We start from the raw sequence: 22416 nt of genomic DNA on the forward strand, positions 1-22416 counted from the left end.
TGCAGTGGCCTCTCTGCTGCCTCGTACCACTGCAGAGAGTAAGAGAGAGAGCTTTTTTCTTCTTCCACTGGTGACGTTATAACCATAACATGTGGATTGATCTTGTGTTTTTCCTCTACCTCAGCGCTAGCTCCTTCGAGTACTTTTGCACCCTCTGTACCGGTGGCGAGTCCCGCTAAACTGCAAGCAGCAGCTGCACTAGCTGAAGTAGCCAATGGCATTGAAGGCGAGGTGAGTCACGCTCTTACCGACTACGGTACAAAAAGTTTAGTTGTTCAAATTGAGCTGAATGTGTAACATTTTGTCTACACAGAAGCCAGCCCCTCAGCCAGCCCCAGTTAAGCCTGTTGTGAAGAAAGATAACCAATGGTTTGATGTTGGGATTGTCAAAGTGACAAATATGGTGGTCACTCACTTCTTTGTGCCCGCTGATGAGTCTCAAGGAGACGTAAGTATCTCCAGTGGCCCATTTTCATGCTTCATTCGCTAATATGTACTCATCCTACCTTTTGTTATGTCCAATAGGATGACTCGGGCGTCATGCCAGACTACAGCCAGATGAAGAAAATGGAGCTTCAGCCCGGGACTGCATACAAGTTCCGTGTTGCTGGAATCAACGCTTGTGGCCGTGGAGCCTTCTCAGAGATTTCTGCTTTCAAGACTTGCCTACCTGGGTTCCCTGGGGCACCCTGCGCCATCAAAATCAGCAAGGTAAACTCACAAATAGTGACTGCGGTTCTTCGGTTTTCATTAACAATTCGTTCTAAAAGGTCCAATGAAATATAAGTATACTAAATCAATTCCCTCAGAATACGAACATTCAAATAGAACTAAGCTGTTCCAACTGCAACCTGTTAACTAGGAACCTTTGCATTAAAATCTCACTGCAAAAGACACTACCCTTGTACTTTGCTACCTGTGTTTAATCTTTAATTCAATGGTGTTTCTCACTTTATTCAAAGTGCTGCCACTCGCAACTCTCTTTGGCCCCATTGTGGCTTATTTTCCAGTTGCACTCAATTTACAAAAGTCACAGAGATTTGATTCGCCAACGCATGGGGTTCTTTGGAATGATACATGGGCAGACAAACTAATTTGTCAAGCACAATGTTTTGCTGTATGAAAATTAGGGGTGGGTACCTTTCACAATTGAATCAATATGGTATCAATTCCCGGTAGCTGGGAATATGTATATCGGTACTCAGTGGTACAAATATTCGATACTTTTGTATCGAATATTTGGTGACAAAGGGTTCATTGTTTAATCATTAAATTGTTTTCATTAATGAACATTTACCAATGTTAGATTATGATAACTTTGATGTACAGTTTTTATATCTTCTTTTCATACGCTTTTGAGTATTATACAGCAGACTTTGCAAGCAGCTGCAATTTTTATGTTAGATTGGCAACACTAAATTGGCCCAAGTGTGTAAATGTGAGTGTGAACGTTGTCTGTCTATCTGTGTTGGCCCTGTGAAGAGGTGGTGACTTCTCCAGGGTGTACCCCACCTTCTGCCCAAATGCAGATGAGATAGACTCCAGCACCCCCCGCGACCCCAAAAGGGACAAGCGGTAGAAAATGGATGGATGGATAGTTAGCGGTAGTGTATAGGCTACTGTGTGTTGTTTAGTCGGGATGTAGTATTTACCAAGAAGCTAAATGTGCCAGTCTAGCTTTATGCTGAGTCCTACAAAGTGTTTATATTGTAAGTATTGCACTTATTAGACACCACCTGTTTGATTGTAACGTGTTTAGTTTCATTACCGAATTTGGAGGTGTCGAAATTGCCATGTAACAACATTAATGCTAATCAGTAGCATGTCTATAGCAAATTGGTTGTAAATTAGCTTCAAGCTAGCACATTTTGTAAATGTGGAGCCTTGCTTTACATTTGAGTGTTTTCTATTAGGCATACTTGCTTTGTTGCCATGGAAAATCGCAATATTACCTAGAGGCTATTTGGGCTGGGTTTGCTCCGCTAGTTTCCCCACCAAGACATTACAGGCAACAAAGGTATTGAAATATGGTACCATTTAATATTAAGTAAATTGAAACCTGGTAGTACCAACAGAATTTGGTCGGTGACTATAAAAATACCAAATTTGGTTCCCATCCCTAACGATAACCAAGACTGCATACGTTTCATACAAAAAGTGGAGCATACAAAACCGAGGCACCACTGTAGTTCCTCAAAAGTTTTTGGCGTTGAAGTTTGGACACGTGAATATTGCAACACTTACTTGTCTCATACAGAGCCCGGATGGCGCTCACCTGACCTGGGAGCCTCCCTCCGTGACGTCAGGAAAGATCATCGAGTATTCAGTGTATCTGGCCATCCAGAGCAACCAGACAGCTGAGGCCAAGGCCTCCACCCCAGCGCAGCTAGCTTTTATGCGTGTGTACTGTGGACCCAACCCTTCCTGCTTGGTGCAGTCGTCCAGCCTCTCCAACGCCCACATCGACTACACCACCAAGCCTGCAATCATCTTCCGTATCGCTGCCCGTAACGAGAAGGGCTACGGTCCAGCCACTCAAGTTCGATGGCTGCAGGGTAAGCTTCACCTTTTTATAAACTGATTGTTGGATGAAAGACTGCATCAGTGAAAATGTTGAAACTGGCGTGGTGTGATGTATACAATATAAATAATATACGTTTGGCCGACGATAGAGATTTTAATACTATTGTCATATCGTGATAATACGTGTTGATGACACATTCTAGCTGTGTCCTGCAAATTTGACAGCAACAAGCAATCAACAGCACCCTGATAGCAATGTAGCATTCTTGCTAGCGGCTAGCATCTTTCCACAGTGCAAAGCCACTTGTTGTTCAACAATCTTCTCCTCCAAATAAACTACATGTATCATCCCAAAAGTACAAGGAATAGCTAAACATGCTACCTGACACAATGTTGGAGGATATGCTGACCCTACTATGAACTGGATCCTCACTATTATGTTAGATCCACTATGGACTGGACTCTCACTATTATGTGAGATCCACTATGGACTGGACTTTCACATTATGTCAAACTCACTCAACGTCCATTGCATCTGGTCTCCCCTAGAGGAGGGGGTTCCCCCACTTCTGCTGTCCTCTCCAAGGTTTCTCGTAGTCATTCATATTGACATCCTACTGGGTTGTGACTTTTCCTTGCCCTTATGTGGGCTCTGAACCAAGGATGTTATTCTGGCTTGTGCAGCCCTTTGAGACACTTGTGATTTATGGCTATATAAATAAACGATTGATTGATTGATTGATATGCTAACTGCAAGCTAGAGCTCTTGAATGCAAAAGTTGGGGGGATCGATACAAAAATCCACAGTAACGATACTATATGCCGTTTCCCCAGATTGCTAATGTACGTGTGGTGGTAGGGGCGTGGCCAGGGCGTGGTCAACATGACATTGTCACATAATTGGTGAAGATGCATATATTTTCCCTTAAAAGGCTAAAAAAAGTACATATTTTAAAAACAAATTATTATCAAATAAAATAAAATCAACTTTATTTATAAAGCACATTTAAAATGTACCACAGGGGTAGCCAAAGTGCTGTACAATGGGCAGTTTAAAAGATAATACGAGGCCCGAGCAAACAACACAACACAAACAGAACATGATAAAAAATAAATAAATAAAACATAAAAACAGGTTCACAGCAGGTGTATAATGGGGCACCATTGCAGGATGGATATCACTCAGTGTTAAAAGCCAAGTTTTTAAGAGAGATATAAAAAGAGGAAGAGAGGAGGCTTGTTTAACACTCAGAGGTAGGTCGTTCCAGAGCTTTGGAGCAGCAGCGGCGAAAGCTCTGTCACCTCCAAGCTTCAGCCTTTTGTCAGGGTCCGTCAGTAGCAGCTGATCGGCTGATCTTATTATTAATTAGTATGAACATATATTTTTTCTTATCGTTTTGCTTTATTCTTTAATTGTTGCTGCTTATTTCAAAATGTAACATGCTTTATACGAGTGGTATCAAGTAGGGGAAGCTCATTTTCAGCTACTGCCTAAATACGAATACAGTCCCCAATTAATTCTACAAAGATACTAGATTTTACAAAGACAACAGCACTTAGAGGATTGTAAAATTCAACTTATTACAGAGAACAATGGAATAAAAGTTTTAAAAAAAACTGCCCTGGCAGATGTTTGTATTTTAAGATCGCTGATTCGCTCATTTTCCTGTCAATCAAAAAGTTCAGCCCCAGACAGATCATTCAATCATCATGCAGAAACTTAGAAACAGACTGTAAAATGTACAAATTCATGAGCTTCACGGGATTTTTTTAAAATTTGGTGCAGACCACTTCACTGCAAGTGACATCATTATGCTACATCGTTCCTAGGCCAGCCGAGGCCGAGACCATTTTCCATTCACGTCCAGAGAGGCTTGGTGTCTGTAGGTGGGACAAAGCATGCATCCAATAACTGTCCACTTTGGCTGCAGTGGAACAACCCTACTGTATGTTCCCCCTTGAGGTCAATGAACATTCCGCTCCAACACTGTTTAGTGCACTGTGACGCTACGAGAATGATCAGCTGTTGTTAAAGTAGCTGATTCTGAACAAAAATGTAATGCATTTACGCACAAATCTAGTCAATGAAACTTAAACACAAAATAAATATTTGATTTATTTTCTTTTGATATTTTTAAGGCAAGCTGAGCTTTTGCAGTCTCAGAGCAATCACCACTGTTGGAGACTGTACTCGTGTTTGGAAACTCTTTACTTCTGTTGCTCGATGTCCGTGACAAACAGCGACAGCTGCAGCCAGCCTGACGTCAAACTTGCTTTGCGCTGTTGCTCCAACTGCATTTTCTCTCTTTTAAAGCCACCAGTCTCCTAGATAGTTGCACATTGCCCATTTTGTTGATCTCTGTCTGCGGGTATACCTCCGATATATTAAAGTACGCCCACATCGCAGACATGCTGCCTTCGCTCCAGACAAGCGCATGTGTTTTTCATATGTCATCATATCATCCTGTTTTAGTGATTGTATTTTTTTCCTTGGCCAAATTTTCGGTGCATCGCTATTTAATAGTGTGTACATGGATAGGCCTTATACAGTCCAGGCCAAGTGTTTGGACACACCTTCTCATTTCAATGTGTTTTCTTTATTTTCATGACTATTTACATTGTAGATTGTCACTGAAGGCATCAAAACTATGAATGAACACATGTGGAGTTACTGTTTGTACTTAACAAAAAAGGTGAAATAACTGAAAACATGTTTTATATTGTAGTTTTTCAAATAGCCACACTTTGCTTTTAAAGTTAAAGTACTAACGATTGTCTCACACACACATTAGGTGTGGTGAAATTTGTCCTCTGCATTTGACCAGAGGTGGGTAGAGTAGCCAGAAATTGTACTCAAGTAAGAGTACCGTTACTTTCGAAATGTATTACTCAAGTAAAAGTAAGGAGTAGTCACCCAAATATTTACTTGAGTAAAAGTAAAAAGTATGTTGTGAAAAAACTACTCAAGTACTGAGTAACTGATGAGTAACCTGATTACGGCAACAAATAATGCACAAAAACATAAAAATAGCAATGAGCAAATTCAGAGCCAGGAATATCTCTTAAGCAACTAAAACAATAATATATATTAAATAATAGTACATTAAAATAAAATTAAAAAAAAATGGCACATTGAGCCACAATAACTTAACAGCACCATAGCCTCAGTAGGCATTCATTGATTTGATTGATTGATTAAAACTTGTATTAGTAGATTGCACAGTACAGTACATATTCCGTACAATTGACCACTAAATGGTAACACCCCAATAAGTTTTTCAACGTTTATCAATTACTTAGTAAATGACCAAGTCGAGGTGATCTACCTCATATATACATGTACATACACACACATATCATACATACACACACATCATTTATACACACACAAATTATATATATATATATATATAATTTGTGTGTATAAATGATGTGTGTGTATGTATATGTGTGTGTATGTACATGTATGTATGTATATATATATATATATATATATATATATATATATATAATTTGTGTCTGAATAATTTATGTGTGTTTATGTATGATATGTGTGTGTATGTACATGCATGTTTTACATATAGATTCCTACCTTTCATGAAGACAGGAATATAAATTGGTGTATTACCTGATTCTGATGACTTGCAATGATTGGACTCAGACGTCCACGTTTTCAAATGGAGGAGAAAAAAGTTCCTCTTTTCTGTCTAATACCACATGAAAGTCGTTGGTTTTTGGCATCTTATCTGTCCAGCTTCCATATTTGTTTTTATACACTTTACAAGAAATACATTGGCGGCAAACTCCGTAGTTTGCTAGCTTGTTTGCGCTGGCTTTCGGAGACTCTTGTTTTGTTAACGCAGGCGCGATGGAGCGGCGCTTTTATTGTGAAGACAGGAACCGTGCGATCAGTCTTTAGGCTTTTGACGGGAAGTACGGTTGAAATAAAAAGTGCCTTTTTTCCTTTACACTTTTTATTGATTGATTGAAACTTTTATTATTAGATTGCACAGTACAGTACATATTCCGTACAATTGACCACTAAATGGTAACACCCCAATACGTTTTTCAACTTGTATAAATCGGGTCATGTGACCGCCTGGCTCTGTTTGATTGGTCCAATGTCACCAGTGACTGCATGTGATTGGTGAAACGCAGGCATGCGTAGTTCCTACTTTGAAGCTGTCATTAACCAAAACAAACATTAATAGATCTATAAAAAAAAGTAGCGAGTAGCGAGCTGAATGTAGATAAATGGAACGGAGTAAAAGTAGCGTTTCTTCTCTATAAATATACTCAAGTAAAAGTATGTTGCATAAAAACTACTCGTAAAAGTACAATTTATCCCGAAAGTTACTCAAGTAAATGTAACTGAGTAAATGTAGCGCGTTACTACCCACCTTTGCATTTGACCCATCCCCTTGTTCACCACCTGGGAGGTGAGGGGAGCAGTGCACTGCAAAAACTGAAATCTAGGTAGGATTAAATATCTCAAATAAGGGTTGTATTTGCTTATTTTCTCTCTGATAAGATAATTCTTCTCACTAAACAGATTTTATGTCAGTGTTTTACACTTGTTTTAAGGGTTTTGGTCCTAAATGATCTCAGTAAGATATTACAGCTTGTAGCTGAGATTTGATGATCTAAATAGAGTAACACATGCTTGAAACTAGAAAATCCACTGTTGCAAAGCTGTGTCATCAACACTCGCAAGTATAAAACTACTTTTTTAAAGTACCATATTTTTCGAAGTATAAGTCGCACCTGCTGGAAATGCATAATAAAGAAGGAAAAAAACATATAATTCGCACGGGAGTATAAGTCTCATTTTTTGGGGAAATGTATTTGATAAAACCCAACACCAAGAATGGACATTTGAAAGGCAATTTAAAATAAATAAAGAATAGTGAACAACAGGCTGAATAAGTGTGCGTTATGTGACGCATACATAACCAACTGAGAAGGTGCCTGGTATGTTAACGTAACATATTATTGTAAGAGTCATTCAAATAACTATAACATATAGAACGTGCTATACGTTTACCAAACAATCTGCCACTCCTAATCGATAAATCCCATGAATCTTATACGTCTAGTCTCTTACGTGAATGAGCTAAATAATATTGTGATATTTTACGGTGATGTGGTAATAATTTCACACATAAGTCGCTCCTGAGTATAAGTTGCAACCCCAGCCAAACTATGAAAAAAAACTGCGACTTACAGTCGGAAAAATACGGTAATTATTTCTAACTTCATGCATGAAAAAAAAAATCATGATGCCGATTGCATATCATTATGTCAAGATAATGGCACCAACATTTACTTAATTTAAGAATATTTTTCAACATATTGAGCAAAAAGTTTTTTTTATTTCTACCAAGAAAAATGCACTTGTTATTATCATCAATCAATCAATGTTTACTTATATAGCCCTAAATCACTAATGTCTCAAAGGGCTGCACAAACCACTACGACATCCTCGGTAGGCCCACATAAGGGCAAGGAAAACTCACACCCAGTCGGACGTCGGTGACAATGATGACTATGAGAACCTTGGAGAGGAGGAAAGCAATGGATGTCGAGCGGGTCTAACATGATACTGTGAAAGTTCAATCCATAATGGATCCAACACAGTCGCAAGAGTCCAGTCCAAAGCGGATCCAACACAGCAGCGAGAGTCCCGTTCACAGCGGAGCCAGCAGGAAAACATCCCAAGCGGAGGCGGATCAGCAGCGCAGAGATGTCCCCAGCCGATACACAGGCGAGCAGTACATGGCCACCGGATCGGTGGGAGAGTGGGACATAGGAGAAAAAGAAAAGAAACGGCAGATCAACTGGTCTAAAAAGGGAGTCTATTTAAAGGCTAGAGTATACAAATGAGTTTTAAGGTGAGACTTAAATGCTTCTACTGAGGTGGCATCTCGAACTTTTACCGGGAGGGCATTCCAGAGTACTGGAGCCCGAAATGAAAACGCTCTATAGCCCGCAGGCTCTTTTGGGGCTTTGGGTTATTAGTGAGAATATACTTATTTTAAGGTATTTTTGGGTTCTTTGAGGTTAGCTAATTTTATTTGTTTTGGAAAATCTTGACGAGCTGAATTTTCTTGGTTCTATTGGCAGATAATTTTGCTTATTTCAAGTAAAATAACCCTATTTTTGTATTTTTTTCCCCCTTGTTTTTGAACACTGACTTTTTGCAGTCGCGGGGGGCGCTGGCGCCTATCTCAGCTACAATCGGGCCAGCGCCCCCCGCGACCCCAAAAGGGAATAAGCGGTAGAAAATGGATGGGATGGATGGACTTTTTGCAGTGTGGGCAGCAGCTGTGATTACTGCTTTGCACATTCTTGGCATTCTCTTGATGAGCTTCAAGAGTTACTCACCTGAAATGGTTTTCACTTCACACGTGTCATAGTTTTGATGCCTTCAGTGACTATTTAAAAGGTAAATAGTCATGAAAATAAAGAAAACCCATTGAAATTAGGTTTGTCCAAACTTTTGGCCTGTACTGTATATCCATTCATACAGTATATCAATTAATTTTGTTTTCAAGTTTAAGGTGGGGTGGCTTTTATTTTGCCATAGCAGGGCAACACAATTAATTGCATGTGGGCGACACCATGATATCGTTATGGCAGGAGGCTGTAGTATACTGTATATATTTTAGACCGTATCGCCCATCCTGAGTTGTGACCCATACTCTGCTTTGTAGAATCCGGCAAAGATGCTGCCTCTGCAAAACCAGCTCCCAAAAGACCAGGCACCTCTCCTGACACGTAAGTACCTCGTTTTCCCTTCAGAGAGCGTGTGGCACATGCTGTACTGACTCTGCTGTTTACATCCACTCTTCCAGCAAGGCTACTGGTCCAAAGAAAGCAAGGACGGACCAGTGAGGTCGGCCCAGCGATTCTTCCCCTTTGTCCATTTCCTTCTCCTTTTATCAGGAAGACTGAGCTTCACCCCTCTTCATCCTCAATGCCATCCTTTATCTCGTCGTCCTCCACCTCCAAGTCTCAGACCAGACGGCAGAAGAAGCGAATAAAGCTGAGATGAAAGTCAATCCGAGCGATGTTTCTGTAGATAAAACCCTGTTTCGTCCTCATTCTGTTGGCCGTGCTATTTGTAGAGCAACATAAATTTAGAAGCACATTATCCTTTAAGTCCAAATCCTCCTTACATTTTTTTTGTGGCTTGTTTCAGTAGTTGAGCAGTATAGAGAAGCATTTACATCTTTCACAAACTGGGAGGCAGCCTGAGTGCTATGTTACTACTTTTTTTTTGTCTTTTGTGAATCGTTGGGGATGTAGAGAGAGACTACAAGAAATGTACAGAGTTGGAACGAGGCATTCGATTTAAATGAGAGGAAAAACCGGTATGGAAACAAATAAAGCACTTGTCCTTAAAGAGAGGACATCATCCACCCCCTTCCTTTATGCTCCACTTTGCTTCATGGAGTCCATCAAGTCATCATAGTGGACTCTTGGTTGCGTCATCACTGTGCGATTTTTACCCCAAGAAGAGGACTGGTGGCATCTGGACGTGGACAAAAAGGAACATATTTGTAGAGTCGACCGTGAACTTTGCTACGACTGAGACTTGCAGCACACTCAAAAAAAAAAAATCTGAAAAAAATAGCAAGCAAATGGCGCCTTGTGTAGTTTATTTTTGTATTTTTTACGCTTTTTTTTTTTCTTCCTTCGTGTGTGTGTATGTTGTCGGCATTTTAAACAAAAAAACATCACTTTTTTTTTTTTTTTTTTTAAAGTATTGTTCTCACCTCCCTCATCTTCCGATAATTTGTGGGCAGATTGGTGGCCGTTGAAGTTGCCGCTATATTTTTAAAAGTCAGCATTCGGTGGGTTGTATTTCCTCTTTAACAAGACTGGCCGTGAGAGAGTGAGACTTTTGTATTTGTTCCGAGTAGAACCGCAGAGGTTATAGGACTGAAGGGAACTTTAAGTGGACCCCAGGGAGAGATTTTACTTTTGTTTACTGCAACTTCCTCAATGTGTTGCTTTGTTTTGCCAAACATGGAGTTTCATACCCACCCCTTAATAACCCAATCAGTTGCTTTTTACACTCATGAATGTGGTTTCTCTTTTTTTCTTTTTTAGAATGTCAAATTATATTAGCAGGCATATTTCCCTGATCCAAGGATGTATGTGAGTCCATGTAATATTTTTCTTTCTTTCCTTCCACAACTGTATTTCAGACCAGGCCAGCTGTGATGTGCAAACTTGGGCAGAAAGCTTCCATAACGTGTAAACTAGTTCATTCATACAGCAAGAATAAAACAAAAACATCTTGGCCTTTTTGTATAATTACTGTTTTTACATCATGGTCTTCTCGGTTGCCTTTTTGTGTCTTTACTTGTGAGAGGAAGAAATTCTATAAAATATATACTTATAAATATATACATAGTCTCCCTAATTGTTTTCAGCTTGTGTCCAGTCTGAATGAGGTCACAACATACCAACTTGTTCTGGGAAAGCACATGTCTGTTTTAGCCAGGCTCATTTTTCTGGTGATGATTCTGGCCAAGCATTGCCTCTTTTTTTTTCCCCCCCCCCTTTCCTGATCGCATCTGCCCCACTTCATTTTTCTGTGCGTGTTGGTGTGTCTGTTGGACAAAACTAGACATGCATGCAAAAGCAGTGTATTTTGGTAGTGATGCCTTAAGTTAGTTCATAAACTGAAGGTTGTACAAGAAAAAAAAAACATTTAATAAGTTTGTTCCTCTCTCCATGTGGTATACAATTGTGTCCTTTCCTTCCTCAGTACCTTTGCAGGGTCACTCTTTTTGCACCCTTGTTAAATAGGTCATCCTCAGCGGTGCCCAGATGTCGCTGAACTTTGACCTCCCGCGTTGGGACGAGTGCTCCTCCCAAGCACTGACGGTTGTTTCTCTCGGCCGATTGCAGGTTACCTGGAAATGTCCTGTATTTTCCAATGTGTGTTTTTTTGTACTGTAGGAAGTAATGTATCTTTTATCATCGAAAAAATAAACATGTTAAACATACGGGTGATTTGTGTTTCTGCATCAAACTACTGTGTACGTCACAGGTGTCAAACTCAAGGCCTTCGGGCTAGAGGTGGCCCGTAACTTTTTTTTATTTGGCCCTTGAAAGCCTGGAAATATGTACCAATTAAATATATTCTTTCTATTTTGGGAGAAAATAAATATGTACTCTATGTAATTTCAAATTATGTTATCTTAAATATTCTTTAATTATGCAAAAATATAGTATCAAACATTCAAATTATTTTTTGAAATAGAAATACAGTGATTTCAAAGCAAGTTATCCATCAAATTGTGAGTGGCCAAATCAGTGACCTGGTGGTTAGAGTGTCTGCCCTGAGAGCGGTAGGTCGTGAGTTCAAACCCCGGCCGAGTCATACCAAAGACTATAAAAATGGGACCCAATACCTCCCTGCTTGGCACTCAGCGTCAAGGGTTGGAATTGGGGGTTAAATCACCAAAAATTATTCCCGGGCGTGGCCACTGCTGCTGCTCACTGCTCTTCTTACCTCCCAGGTGATGGGTCAAATGGAGAGAATAATTTCGCCACACCTAGTGTGTGTAGGACAATCATTTGTACTTTAACTTTACAGCATTTATCTAAAAAAAAGAAAAAAAAAAACTTTTTCACTGCAATAATCTGGTGCTGTTTTGGCATTTACAGTAATACATAGAAACATTTACAGTAATTGATCGGCGATAAAAAAAAACATAAAACAAACTGGCAGCTCAGGTGCCAAAATTTTACTGTAAATTTGCATTTTTTTTTTAAATTTACAGTAAAAAAAACAAGAGTACAATTCTGACAACTAAGCTGCCTTTATTATTATTATTTTTTTTGCCATAAAAACAGCAGTACTGTTTTTCCATTTACGGTAATATACACTACATTTTTAACTGAAATTGTTGCAATTTACCATATATTTTTTTACATTTTAGTTATTCAAAAATCTAAAATCTAAAAAAATGCATTAAAAATGTGCAATGTAAAAGTAGCAATAGATTTCATGGTAAAATTGTGAAATGTACTGTGGTTTTTACAGCATTTTTCTCTTAAATGAAAAAAAAACCAAACACTTTTTTTCACTGTAATAAACTGGTGCCATTTTAGTATTTACAGTAATACACCAAACAATTTTACAGTTGATTTGCGGTATTAAAAAACAAAAACAAATTGGCAGTCAGGTGCCCAAATTTTACTATAAAATTGAATTGTTTTATCTATAGTAAAAAAACCAAATGTACATTTTACAGTAAAATTCTGGCAACTGAGCTGCCTTTTTTAATTATATTTTTAAAATAAAAACAGCGGTATTGTTTTTAAATTTACAGTAATATACACTACATTTTGAGGTGAGATTATTGCAATTTACAATATTTTTTTTGACATTTTATTTAAAAAAAATCTACTAAAAATGCATAAAAGTAGCAATATATTTCATGGTAAAATTGTGAAATGTACTGTGGTTTTTACAGCATTTTTCTCTTAAATGAAAAAAAACAAAACACTTTTTTTCACTGTAATAAACTGGTGCCATTTTAGTATTTACAGTAATACACCAAAAAATGTTACAGTTGATTTGCGGTATTAAAAAACAAAAACAAATTGGCAGTCAGGTGCCCAAATTTTACTATAAAATTGAATTGTTTTATTTATAGTAAAAAAAACAAATGTACATTTTACAGTAAAATTCTGGCAACTGAGCTGCCTTTTTTAATTATATTTTTAAAATAAAAACAGCGGTATTATTTTTAAATTTACAGTAATATACACTACATTTTGAGGTGAGATTATTGCAATTTACAATATTTTTTTGGACATTTTAGTTAAAAAAAATCTACTAAAAATGCATAAAAGTAGCAATATATTTCATGGTAAAATTGTAAAATGTACTGTGGTTTTTACAGCATTTTTCTCTTAAATGAAAAAAAAACTTGTTTTCACTGTAATAAACTGTAGTGCCATTCTGGCATTTACAGTAGTACACCCAAAAAATGTACAGTTGTTAATTTGCGGTATTAAAAAAAACAAAAAAACTGGCAGTCAGGTGCCCAAATTTTACTGTAAAATTGCATTTTTTTATTTATAGTAAAAAAAACAAATGTACATTTTACAGTAAAATTCTGGCAACTGAGCTGCATTTTTATTTTATTTTTTATTTTTTAAATAAAAACAGCAGTACTGTTTTTAAATTTACAGTAATATACACTACACTTTGAGGTGAAATTATTGCAATTTACCATAATTTTTACATTTTAGTTTTTCCCCAAAATACTAAAAAATGCATTTAAAAAAATTGTGCAATGTCAAGGCAGCAATAGATTTCATGGTAAAATTGTGAAATGTACTGTGGGTTTTACAGCATTTTTATCTGAATGGGAAAAAACGGTCCTTTTTTTTGTCATAAACTGATCACGTTTTGGCATGTACAGTAATACACTGTTGTTGATTTGCGGTATTTAAAAAAAAACTGGCAGTGGCAGTCAGGTGCCAAAATTTACGGTAAAATTGCATCTTTTTTATTTACAGTCCAAATGTAAATTGTACAGTAAAATTGTAGTAACAGAGCTCACTTTTTTCAACCATAAAAAATCAGTAAAGTTTTTCCATTTACAGGAGTATACAAACATTTTTTAGTTGAAACTATTGAAACTTGTCTTTTTTTTCCTTTGCTACATTTCCATCCATCCATCCATTTCTTACCGCTTGTCCTGTTCAGGGTCGCGGGGAATGCTGCAGCCTATCATTTTTTTAAAAACATTTTTTCAACATATAAAATCCATTTAAAAATAATAGTTTTCACGGTTAGAAGCGACCCTCTGTGGCCAAACAACTGCGACGCGGCCCTCAGTGAAAACGACTTTGTTAACTTACACTGACAAAGGATGTGAAATCCTTTCCTGCATCATTATCAGAAGCTAGTACAACCACGTGGTTTCTCCCAGCCTATCAGAGAAGAAAGGTCATCGGACGATAATAAGAAACACGTGTGTAGTTAATCAGATGATTAAAGCAATTACCGTATTTCCTTGAATTGCCGCCGGGGCGCTAATTAATTTAAAACCTATTCTCACTCCTGCGCTTACCAAGGGCATGCGGTAAAAGTAAGCATGCGCTAAGTATTTAAAAACCTTTTCTCACTTCGGCACTTACCAAAGGTATGCAGTAAAAATTTGAGTGTGATGTAAGCTTGGACCTTAAATCCTACTGAATAGCTCTTAATCTTCTTCCCTTTTACGATTTCAAATTACCGGTATTGATGACAGGGGAAGTGTCACTGGTGACGTCACGAGTTTGACCAAGCGGTAATACTAAGCATGCGCTAATTATTTTGCGAAGCGAGTTTGACCCGGCAGTAATTCAAGGCAGGCGCATACTATATGTCCTGCGGCAATTCAAGGAAATACGGTATTTCAACTTACCGACAGTTTGTTTTCGACCATCCTTCCATCCATTTTCTACCGCTTATTCCCTTTGGGGTCGCAGGGAGCGCTGGTGCCTATTTCAGCTACAATCGGGCGGAAGGCGGCGTACACCCCGGACAAGTCGCCACCTCATCACTGGGCAGTTTGTTTTCCCCTATTTTAAAAAAAGATATATTTTTCATCGGTGGGGTGGCGACTTGTCCAGGGTGTACGACGCCTTCCGCCCGATTGTAGCTGAGATAGCCCCCCCCCCCCCTCCCCCACGACCTCAAAAGGGTATAAGCGGTAGAAAATGGATGGATGGATGAATCTGAAAATGTTTTTCTCTGTTTGTTGTGGATTATTGCGAGATCACACATTGTGTATAATATTACATTTTATTCATGTATTTAATTGGTATTATTGTATCTTGTTTGTTTGAGCAAAAATATTAGTTTTCTATGTCCCGAAGACCTCCAGAAACTAATAACTGTATTTGTCATTTGCAGGCGGTGTCGGAATCTGCCACTAGAGGGCAGTATATTCTATAGTTGTGGCGTTTGTCTTCTAGAAAACTTCCTTGTCCGTCAAAATAAGTCATATTTAAATCTTTTGCATGAAAACGATTAATGTGTTTCGTTCGAATCTTTATAATAATTGTACTAAATTTTATTTTGGGACCTGTTATGTATATTTTCAACCACCTTTTGACGACTGTCGCCACCTCGTGGTCGTTAATGAAAACACCCGATGATTGCGTTTATGTTAGGTAACACAAGCTTGAGCAGTACTAGATTTTATTTTGGGAAAGTACACGTATAAATATACAGTGCACCCAGAAAGTATTCACAGCGCCTCACTTATTTCCACATTCTGTTATGTTATAGGCACTGCCTTATTCCAAAATGGCATACATTAATTTTTGTCCTCAAAATTCTACACACAATACCCCTCAGTGACAATGTGAACATTTTTTTTAATTTGCAAACTTATTAAAACCAAAAGCCTCAAGCTCAAGCACAGCTTTTTGAATGCAATGCTACAAGCTGGGCACACCTATTTTGGGGTAATTTTGAACATTCCTCTTTTCAGTGCCTCTCAAGGTCTATCAGGTTCCATGGGAAGTGTTGGTTTTCATCCAGGATGTCTCTGTATATTGCTGCATTCATCTTAGCCTACTCAGGGAGGTGAACAAGAACCCCATGGTCGCTCTTTTAAAGCTATAGCATTCCTCCGAGGAGCGGCAGGAACTTGGAGACCAGTGAAGTGAAGTGAATTATTTTTATATAGCGCTTTTCTCTAGTGTCTCAAAGCGCTTTTTACATGGTGAAACCCAATATCTAAGTTACATTTAAACCAGTTTGGGTGCCACTGGGAGCAGGTGGGTCAAGTGTCTTGCCCCAAAGACAATGGCGGAAGTGGGGATCGAACCTGGAACCCTCAAGTTGCTGGCACGGCCACTCTACCAACCGAGCTATACCGCCCCGACTAGTCAGGGTAGAGGGAAAGAAAAGAAACGAAAATTTCTTTATTTATCTTAAAATGTATATATATATATATATATCAATCATCAATCAATCAATATTTACTTATATAGCCCTAAATCACTAGTGTCTCAAAGGGCTGCACAAACCACTACGACATCCTCGGTAGGCCCACATAGGGGCAAGGAAAACTCACACCCAGTGGGACGTCGGTGACAATGATGACTATGAGAACCTTGGAGAGGAGGAAAGCAATGGATGTCGAGCGGGTCTAACATGATACTGTGAAAGTTCAATCCATAATGGATCCAACACAGTCGCAAGAGTCCAGTCCAAAGCGGATCCAACACAGCAGCGAGAGTCCCGTTCACAGCGGAGCCAGCAGGAAACCATCCCAAGCGGAGGCGGATCAGCAGCGCAGAGATGTCCCCAGCCGATACACAGGCGAGCAGTACATGGCCACCGGATCGGACCGGACCCCCTCCACAAGGGAGAGTGGGACATAGGAGAAAAAGAAAAGAAACGGCAGATCAACTGGTCTAAAAAGGGAGTCTATTTAAAGGCTAGAGTATACAAATGAGTTTTAAGGTGAGACTTAAATGCTTCTACTGAGGTGGCATCTCGAACTTTTACCGGGAGGGCATTCCAGAGTACTGGTATATATATATATATATATATATATATATATATATATATATATATATATATATATATATATATATATATATATATACGTTATACAATGTAGGTCAATTTATGCTAATATCTAAACAAAATACCCACATATTAGCTTCATATTATAGATAACAAAGCAAATTAAATTAATTTGTGATTCTTTTCATGTTGATTTTAGTTTTATTTATGATTTTATTCACCCTCTTATAATTGTATGCATCTTTAATATCGTTCCAATTTCAGTATGTGTGTTACCGAAGTAACTTTAAGGCACTTTGAATTACCCTGCGTACAATTTGACTTTGAAATAAATTTGCCTTGCCTATTACTTCTCCTGAAGGAATCAATAAAGTACTATCTATCTATCTATTACACCCCTGATGTAAAAAAATGTCTTGACATTACTATTTTTACCAATGGTATTAATATACACCGCGAACTAAAAGGTTTTTGAAAACATAACATATCTTGAAAGAAAATTGTACTCTTGGATGCACAAAAATCATCAAAGACGAGTAAAGACGTGCAGGTCATTTTTTGCTTTTCAGGTCTTATTTTGGGGGGAATTTTGGACATTTTTTCATAGTTTTGTGCGTAATGGTTTAATCTGGAATGGGTTTATTTTGTCTATAGAATATTTAGAGGGCCGATAAAAAATAAAGCTGCGGGCCGCGAAGTGAAGTGAATTATATTTATATAGCGCTTTTCTCTAATGACTCAAAGCGCTTTACATAGTGAAACCCAATACCTAAGTTACATTTAAACCAGTGTGGGTGGCACTGGGAGCAGGTGGGTAAAGTGTCTTGCCCAAGGACACAACGGCAGTGACTAGGATGGCGGAAGCGGGAATCAAACCTGCATCCCTCAAGTTGCTGGCACGGCCGCTCTACCAACCGAGCTATGCCGCCCCTAGGACCGCATTTTGGATACCCCTGGAGTAAAAGAAATCCAATTTTTAGATGACAAAATAAACTGGAAGTCTCATATAAAAAATATATAACATGTGGCCCTGCGATGAGGTGGCGACTTGTCCAGGGTGTACCCCGCCTTCCGCCCGATTGTAGCTGAGATAGGCGCCAGCGCCCCCCGCGACCCCGAAAGGGAATAAGCGGTAGAAAATGGATGGATGGATAACATGAAGTAGCGAGAAATGGTTCAATAATGAATAAAGCAAAACATGTTCTCGACCCTGCGATGAGGTGGCGACTTGTCCAGGGTGTACCCCGCCTTCCGCCCGATTGTAGCTGAGATAGGCGCCAGCACCCCCCGCGACCCCAAAAGGGAATAAGCGGTAGAAAATGGATGGATGGATGTTCTCGACCCTGCGATGAGGTGGCGACTTGTCCAGGGTGTACCCCGCCTTCCGCCCAATTGTAGCTGAGATAGGCACCAGCTACAATTCCAAAGGCAATAAGGGTTAGAAAATAGATGGATGGATAATCTTGAGCAAAAATCACTTCATATTCTTCACTGCTCACTAGTGTTATCGTATATGATTTACTGTGTAGAAGAAATATGGGAAATATCTAGAAAAGTACGTTTCATTCACTAACGGTGTTACAAATAAAGTCAGTTAGAATAATATATAATGTTAGATATAGAGAACATACAAACCCTTAATTTATTGACTTAAAAATACCGGAACTCAATGATTGTGTGCATTTGCAAACATTTCGAATTAGACAGAAAGCAAATGAAAACTTGCTACCCAAGAATGTACAATTCTTCTCAACAAAAGAGGAGAAATATAATCTTCGAGAAAAATGTAGCTTACAACATTTGTGTGCACGTACAAGACTTAAAACATTTAGTATATCAGTATGTGGAATTAAATTATGGAATGGATTAAGCAAAAAATAATAATTTTTTAAGAGGCTGTTCAAACTAAAAGTGTTTACTTATTTACGAGAATTTATATTATTGTTGATTCATGTACTTTATAATTATTTTTTAAATGTTTTTATTATTTTTTATTATAAACGGCTATAATGGTAATGTCATCGAGGAATTATTAATCACTCCTATGTTGTAATTGTTATTAATATTGATATTGTTGTTGATGTTATTCATCTTTTTTGGACTACTTTTGGATTGTTTTGTGTCATGTTGGTGTGTTCGCTCAATTGCTCTGTTGATTGCTCTTCCGAATGTTGCCGGGTTTGTTTTTTGGAATTGGAATTGTATTATTATGGTATTGTTGAGTATTGTTTTTAGATATGTCTGATAATATCGGACTACCGATAGTATCGGCCGATAGATGCTTTAAAATGTAATATCAGAAAGGATCGGTATCGGTTTCAAATTTATCAGTACGCGTTTCAAAAAGTAAAATTTATGACTTTTTAAAACACTGCTGTGTACACGGGCGTAGGGAGAAGTATTGAACCCCAATAAAACTTAAAGGCAGTGCCTTTGCGTGTCAGCACAGTCACATAATATCTATGCCCTCACACACACAAGTGAATGCAACGCACACTTGGTCAACCGCCATACAGGTCACACTGAGGGTGGCCGTATAAACAACTTTAACACTGTTACAAATATGCGCCACACTGTGAACCCACACCAAACAAGAATGACGAACACATTTCGGGAGAACATCCACACTGTAACACAACATAAACACAACAGAAGAAATACCCAGAACCCCTTGCAGCACTAACTCTTCCGGGATGCTACAATATACACCCCCCCCAAACCTCAACCCCGCCCCCCCAAGCCGGCTCACCTCAACCTCCTCATGCTCTCTCAGGGAGAGCATGTCCCAAATTCCAAGCGGCTGTTTTGAAGCATCTGCGATGAGGTGGAAACTTGTCCAGGGTGTACCTCGCCGTCCGCCCGATTGTAGCTGAGATAGGCACCAGCGCCCCCCGCGACCCCAAAAGGGAATAAGCGGTAGAAAATGGATGGATGGATGTTTTGAGGAATGTTTAAAAAAAAAAAATGCACTTTGTGACTACAAAAACAAATATGGCTGTGCCATGTGGGCATTTTTTTTTCCATAACTTGAGTTGATTTATATCGACACCAGCGCCCCCCACGACCCCAAAGGGAATACGCGGTAGAAAATGGATGGATGGATGTTTTGAGGAATGTTTTTAAAAAAAAATGCACTTTGTGACTACAAAAACAAATATGGCAGTGCCATGTGGGCATTTTTTTTTCCATAACTCGAGTTGATTTATATAGACACCAGCGCCCCCCGCGACCCGAATGGGAATAAGCGGTAGAAAATGGATGGAAGGGATGGAGTTGATTTATTTTGGAAAACCTTGTTACATTGTTTAATTCATCCAACAAAATTAGGCATAATAATGTGTTAATTCCACGACTGTATATATCAGTATCGGTTAATAACAAAATCGGTATTAAGAGTTGGACAATATCGGGATATCAAAAATCGGCAAAAAAGCCATTATCGGACATCTCTATTTGTTTTGTTGGATGGATTTATAACAACTGTATATATCAGTATCGGTTAATAACAGAATCGGTGTTAAGAGTTGGACGATATCGGAATATCAAAAATCGGCAAAAAAGCCATTATCGGACATCTCTATTTCTTTTGTTGGATGGATTAATAACAAATAAATAAATAAATTGTTGAGTATGTATTTTATGATTACTTTTTTTTCCATTTAATATGAATGTATTTATTTATTGCTGTGTTACAGATAAACAACACACAAACGGCGTGGTGCAGTGGTAGAGTGGCCGTGCGCAACCTGAGGGTCCCTGGTTCAATTCCAACCTAGTACCAACCTCGTCACGTCCGTTGTGTCCTGAGCAAGACACTTCACCCTTGCTCCTGATGGGTGCTGGTTGGCGCCTTGCATGGCAGCTCCCTCCATCAGTGTGTGAATGTGTGTGTGAATGGGTAAATGTGGAAGTAGTGTCAAAGCGCTTTGAGTACCTTGAAGGTAGAAAAGCGCTATACAAGTACAACCCATTTATCATTTATTTAAAACTGCTATTATACAAAAAAAAAAAAAAGGTAGGGTTAAATAAACTCCGCCTTCTCCTACTCCTTTTTCGGACATGTTAGAATAAATAACTGCAAATATGTGATGCAGCCCGTTGGAATTGTATTTAATTTAGATTTCTATTTATTTGTTTAATTGGTTTTACCCTTTAAAATAGTTTTTAATATTTTTTTTTTAATATTGGTTTTATTTTTTATTCAGTCATTGGTGGAGCTAAGGATATTTGAATCTAGTTTTTTAATATTGATGTGCAGCACTTCGGAAACATTTATGTTGTTTAACCTTCCTCTTGTGTTTGCTTTCTGTTACCATCTCTTATGTTAATGGGTCGGTTTTGACCCATGTTTTAAATCAGCTGTAAAATACACTAAAAACAATGATCTATCATCCAATTTGTTTCTCATCTCTTGGTTACCTTGTTAGGCTTCCTTAATCCTTGAAAATATTGGTTTTAATATTTTTGGTTTGGGCCATTGGGCCTTATTTTGTCAGTATACCCCTCGATTTCAATTTTTAAAAATGGTAAAACGAACCTCAAGAGAATCATATAAATAAAAAAAGGTTGTTGTGTTACCTAACTATTACTAAGGTGTATTAGAACACATCTCTTGAATAATTGTGTTTTGTTTATTTTTTCATTTTAAGAATTTTAACTATAGTAACATCTATGGTGTTACGGGTCAATTTTGACCCATATATATTTACTTCAAGAAAAAGGCTAAAAAATATTTTTTTCAGCAACAGAAATCCAACATCAAACAACCAATCAATCAAGCAAATGAAACCAAGAGAAATAGATTACTAGTTCCAAAACTAATAAAAAAACTAAATCAGAGTGGCAAAAAGTGACACTTTTAGTGTCCGTCTTTTGTTTGTTTTTGTACAGGATAACAAGGTAAAATGAGAATCCACTAAAGCTCACAAGATTGGGAGAGGAGGTGGCTGTCAGTGTGTTCAGTTTTGGCTCTTATCATTGCTTTATCATCTTATTTTTATAACCGGGTCGAAACCGACCCTAACAACACCAAGGGCATAATTTCTACCAGAGCATTTTATAATTTAGTGAAAAAAATTAAAAAATGTTTTATTTTGTTGACAAAGAGGTTCCTGACAAAGTCAAAAAGCTTTGATGCAAAAAAAATAAATGTATGTGGTGTTTTTATGCATTTAAAAACTAAAACGGGTCGGTGCCGACCCTAACACAAGACGAAGGTTAAATGTGCTCTACAAATAAAGTGGATTGGATTGGATTGGATTGGATGTAGGCAATACTGTGACACCAGAACCAGAACCAGAAGTCTATTCAAAATGACCAAACTTTCCTTC

The 22416-nt window shown here is 38.2% G+C and overlaps 1 protein-coding gene across 1 annotated transcript in view; it reads left to right on the forward strand.

The window, feature by feature from the left end:
• hcfc1a (host cell factor C1a) overlaps positions 1-10831 on the forward strand; it is a 31610-nt gene extending 20779 nt beyond the window's left edge. Inside the window, exons 22-28 of the mRNA XM_061874843.1 lie at positions 1-38; positions 125-231; positions 314-448; positions 526-711; positions 2258-2555; positions 9237-9300; positions 9378-10831. The exon at positions 1-38 is cut by the window's left edge and continues 238 nt beyond it. Of these exons, the coding sequence (XP_061730827.1) occupies positions 1-38; positions 125-231; positions 314-448; positions 526-711; positions 2258-2555; positions 9237-9300; positions 9378-9417 (868 nt within the window). The 3' untranslated portion in view covers positions 9418-10831. The remainder of the gene's footprint in view (positions 39-124; positions 232-313; positions 449-525; positions 712-2257; positions 2556-9236; positions 9301-9377) is intronic.
• Positions 10832-22416: the final 11585 nt, after the last annotated feature.

This window comes from Nerophis ophidion, linkage group LG16 (genome assembly GCF_033978795.1).
Source record: "Nerophis ophidion isolate RoL-2023_Sa linkage group LG16, RoL_Noph_v1.0, whole genome shotgun sequence".
Lineage (NCBI taxonomy): Eukaryota > Metazoa > Chordata > Actinopteri > Syngnathiformes > Syngnathidae > Nerophis > Nerophis ophidion.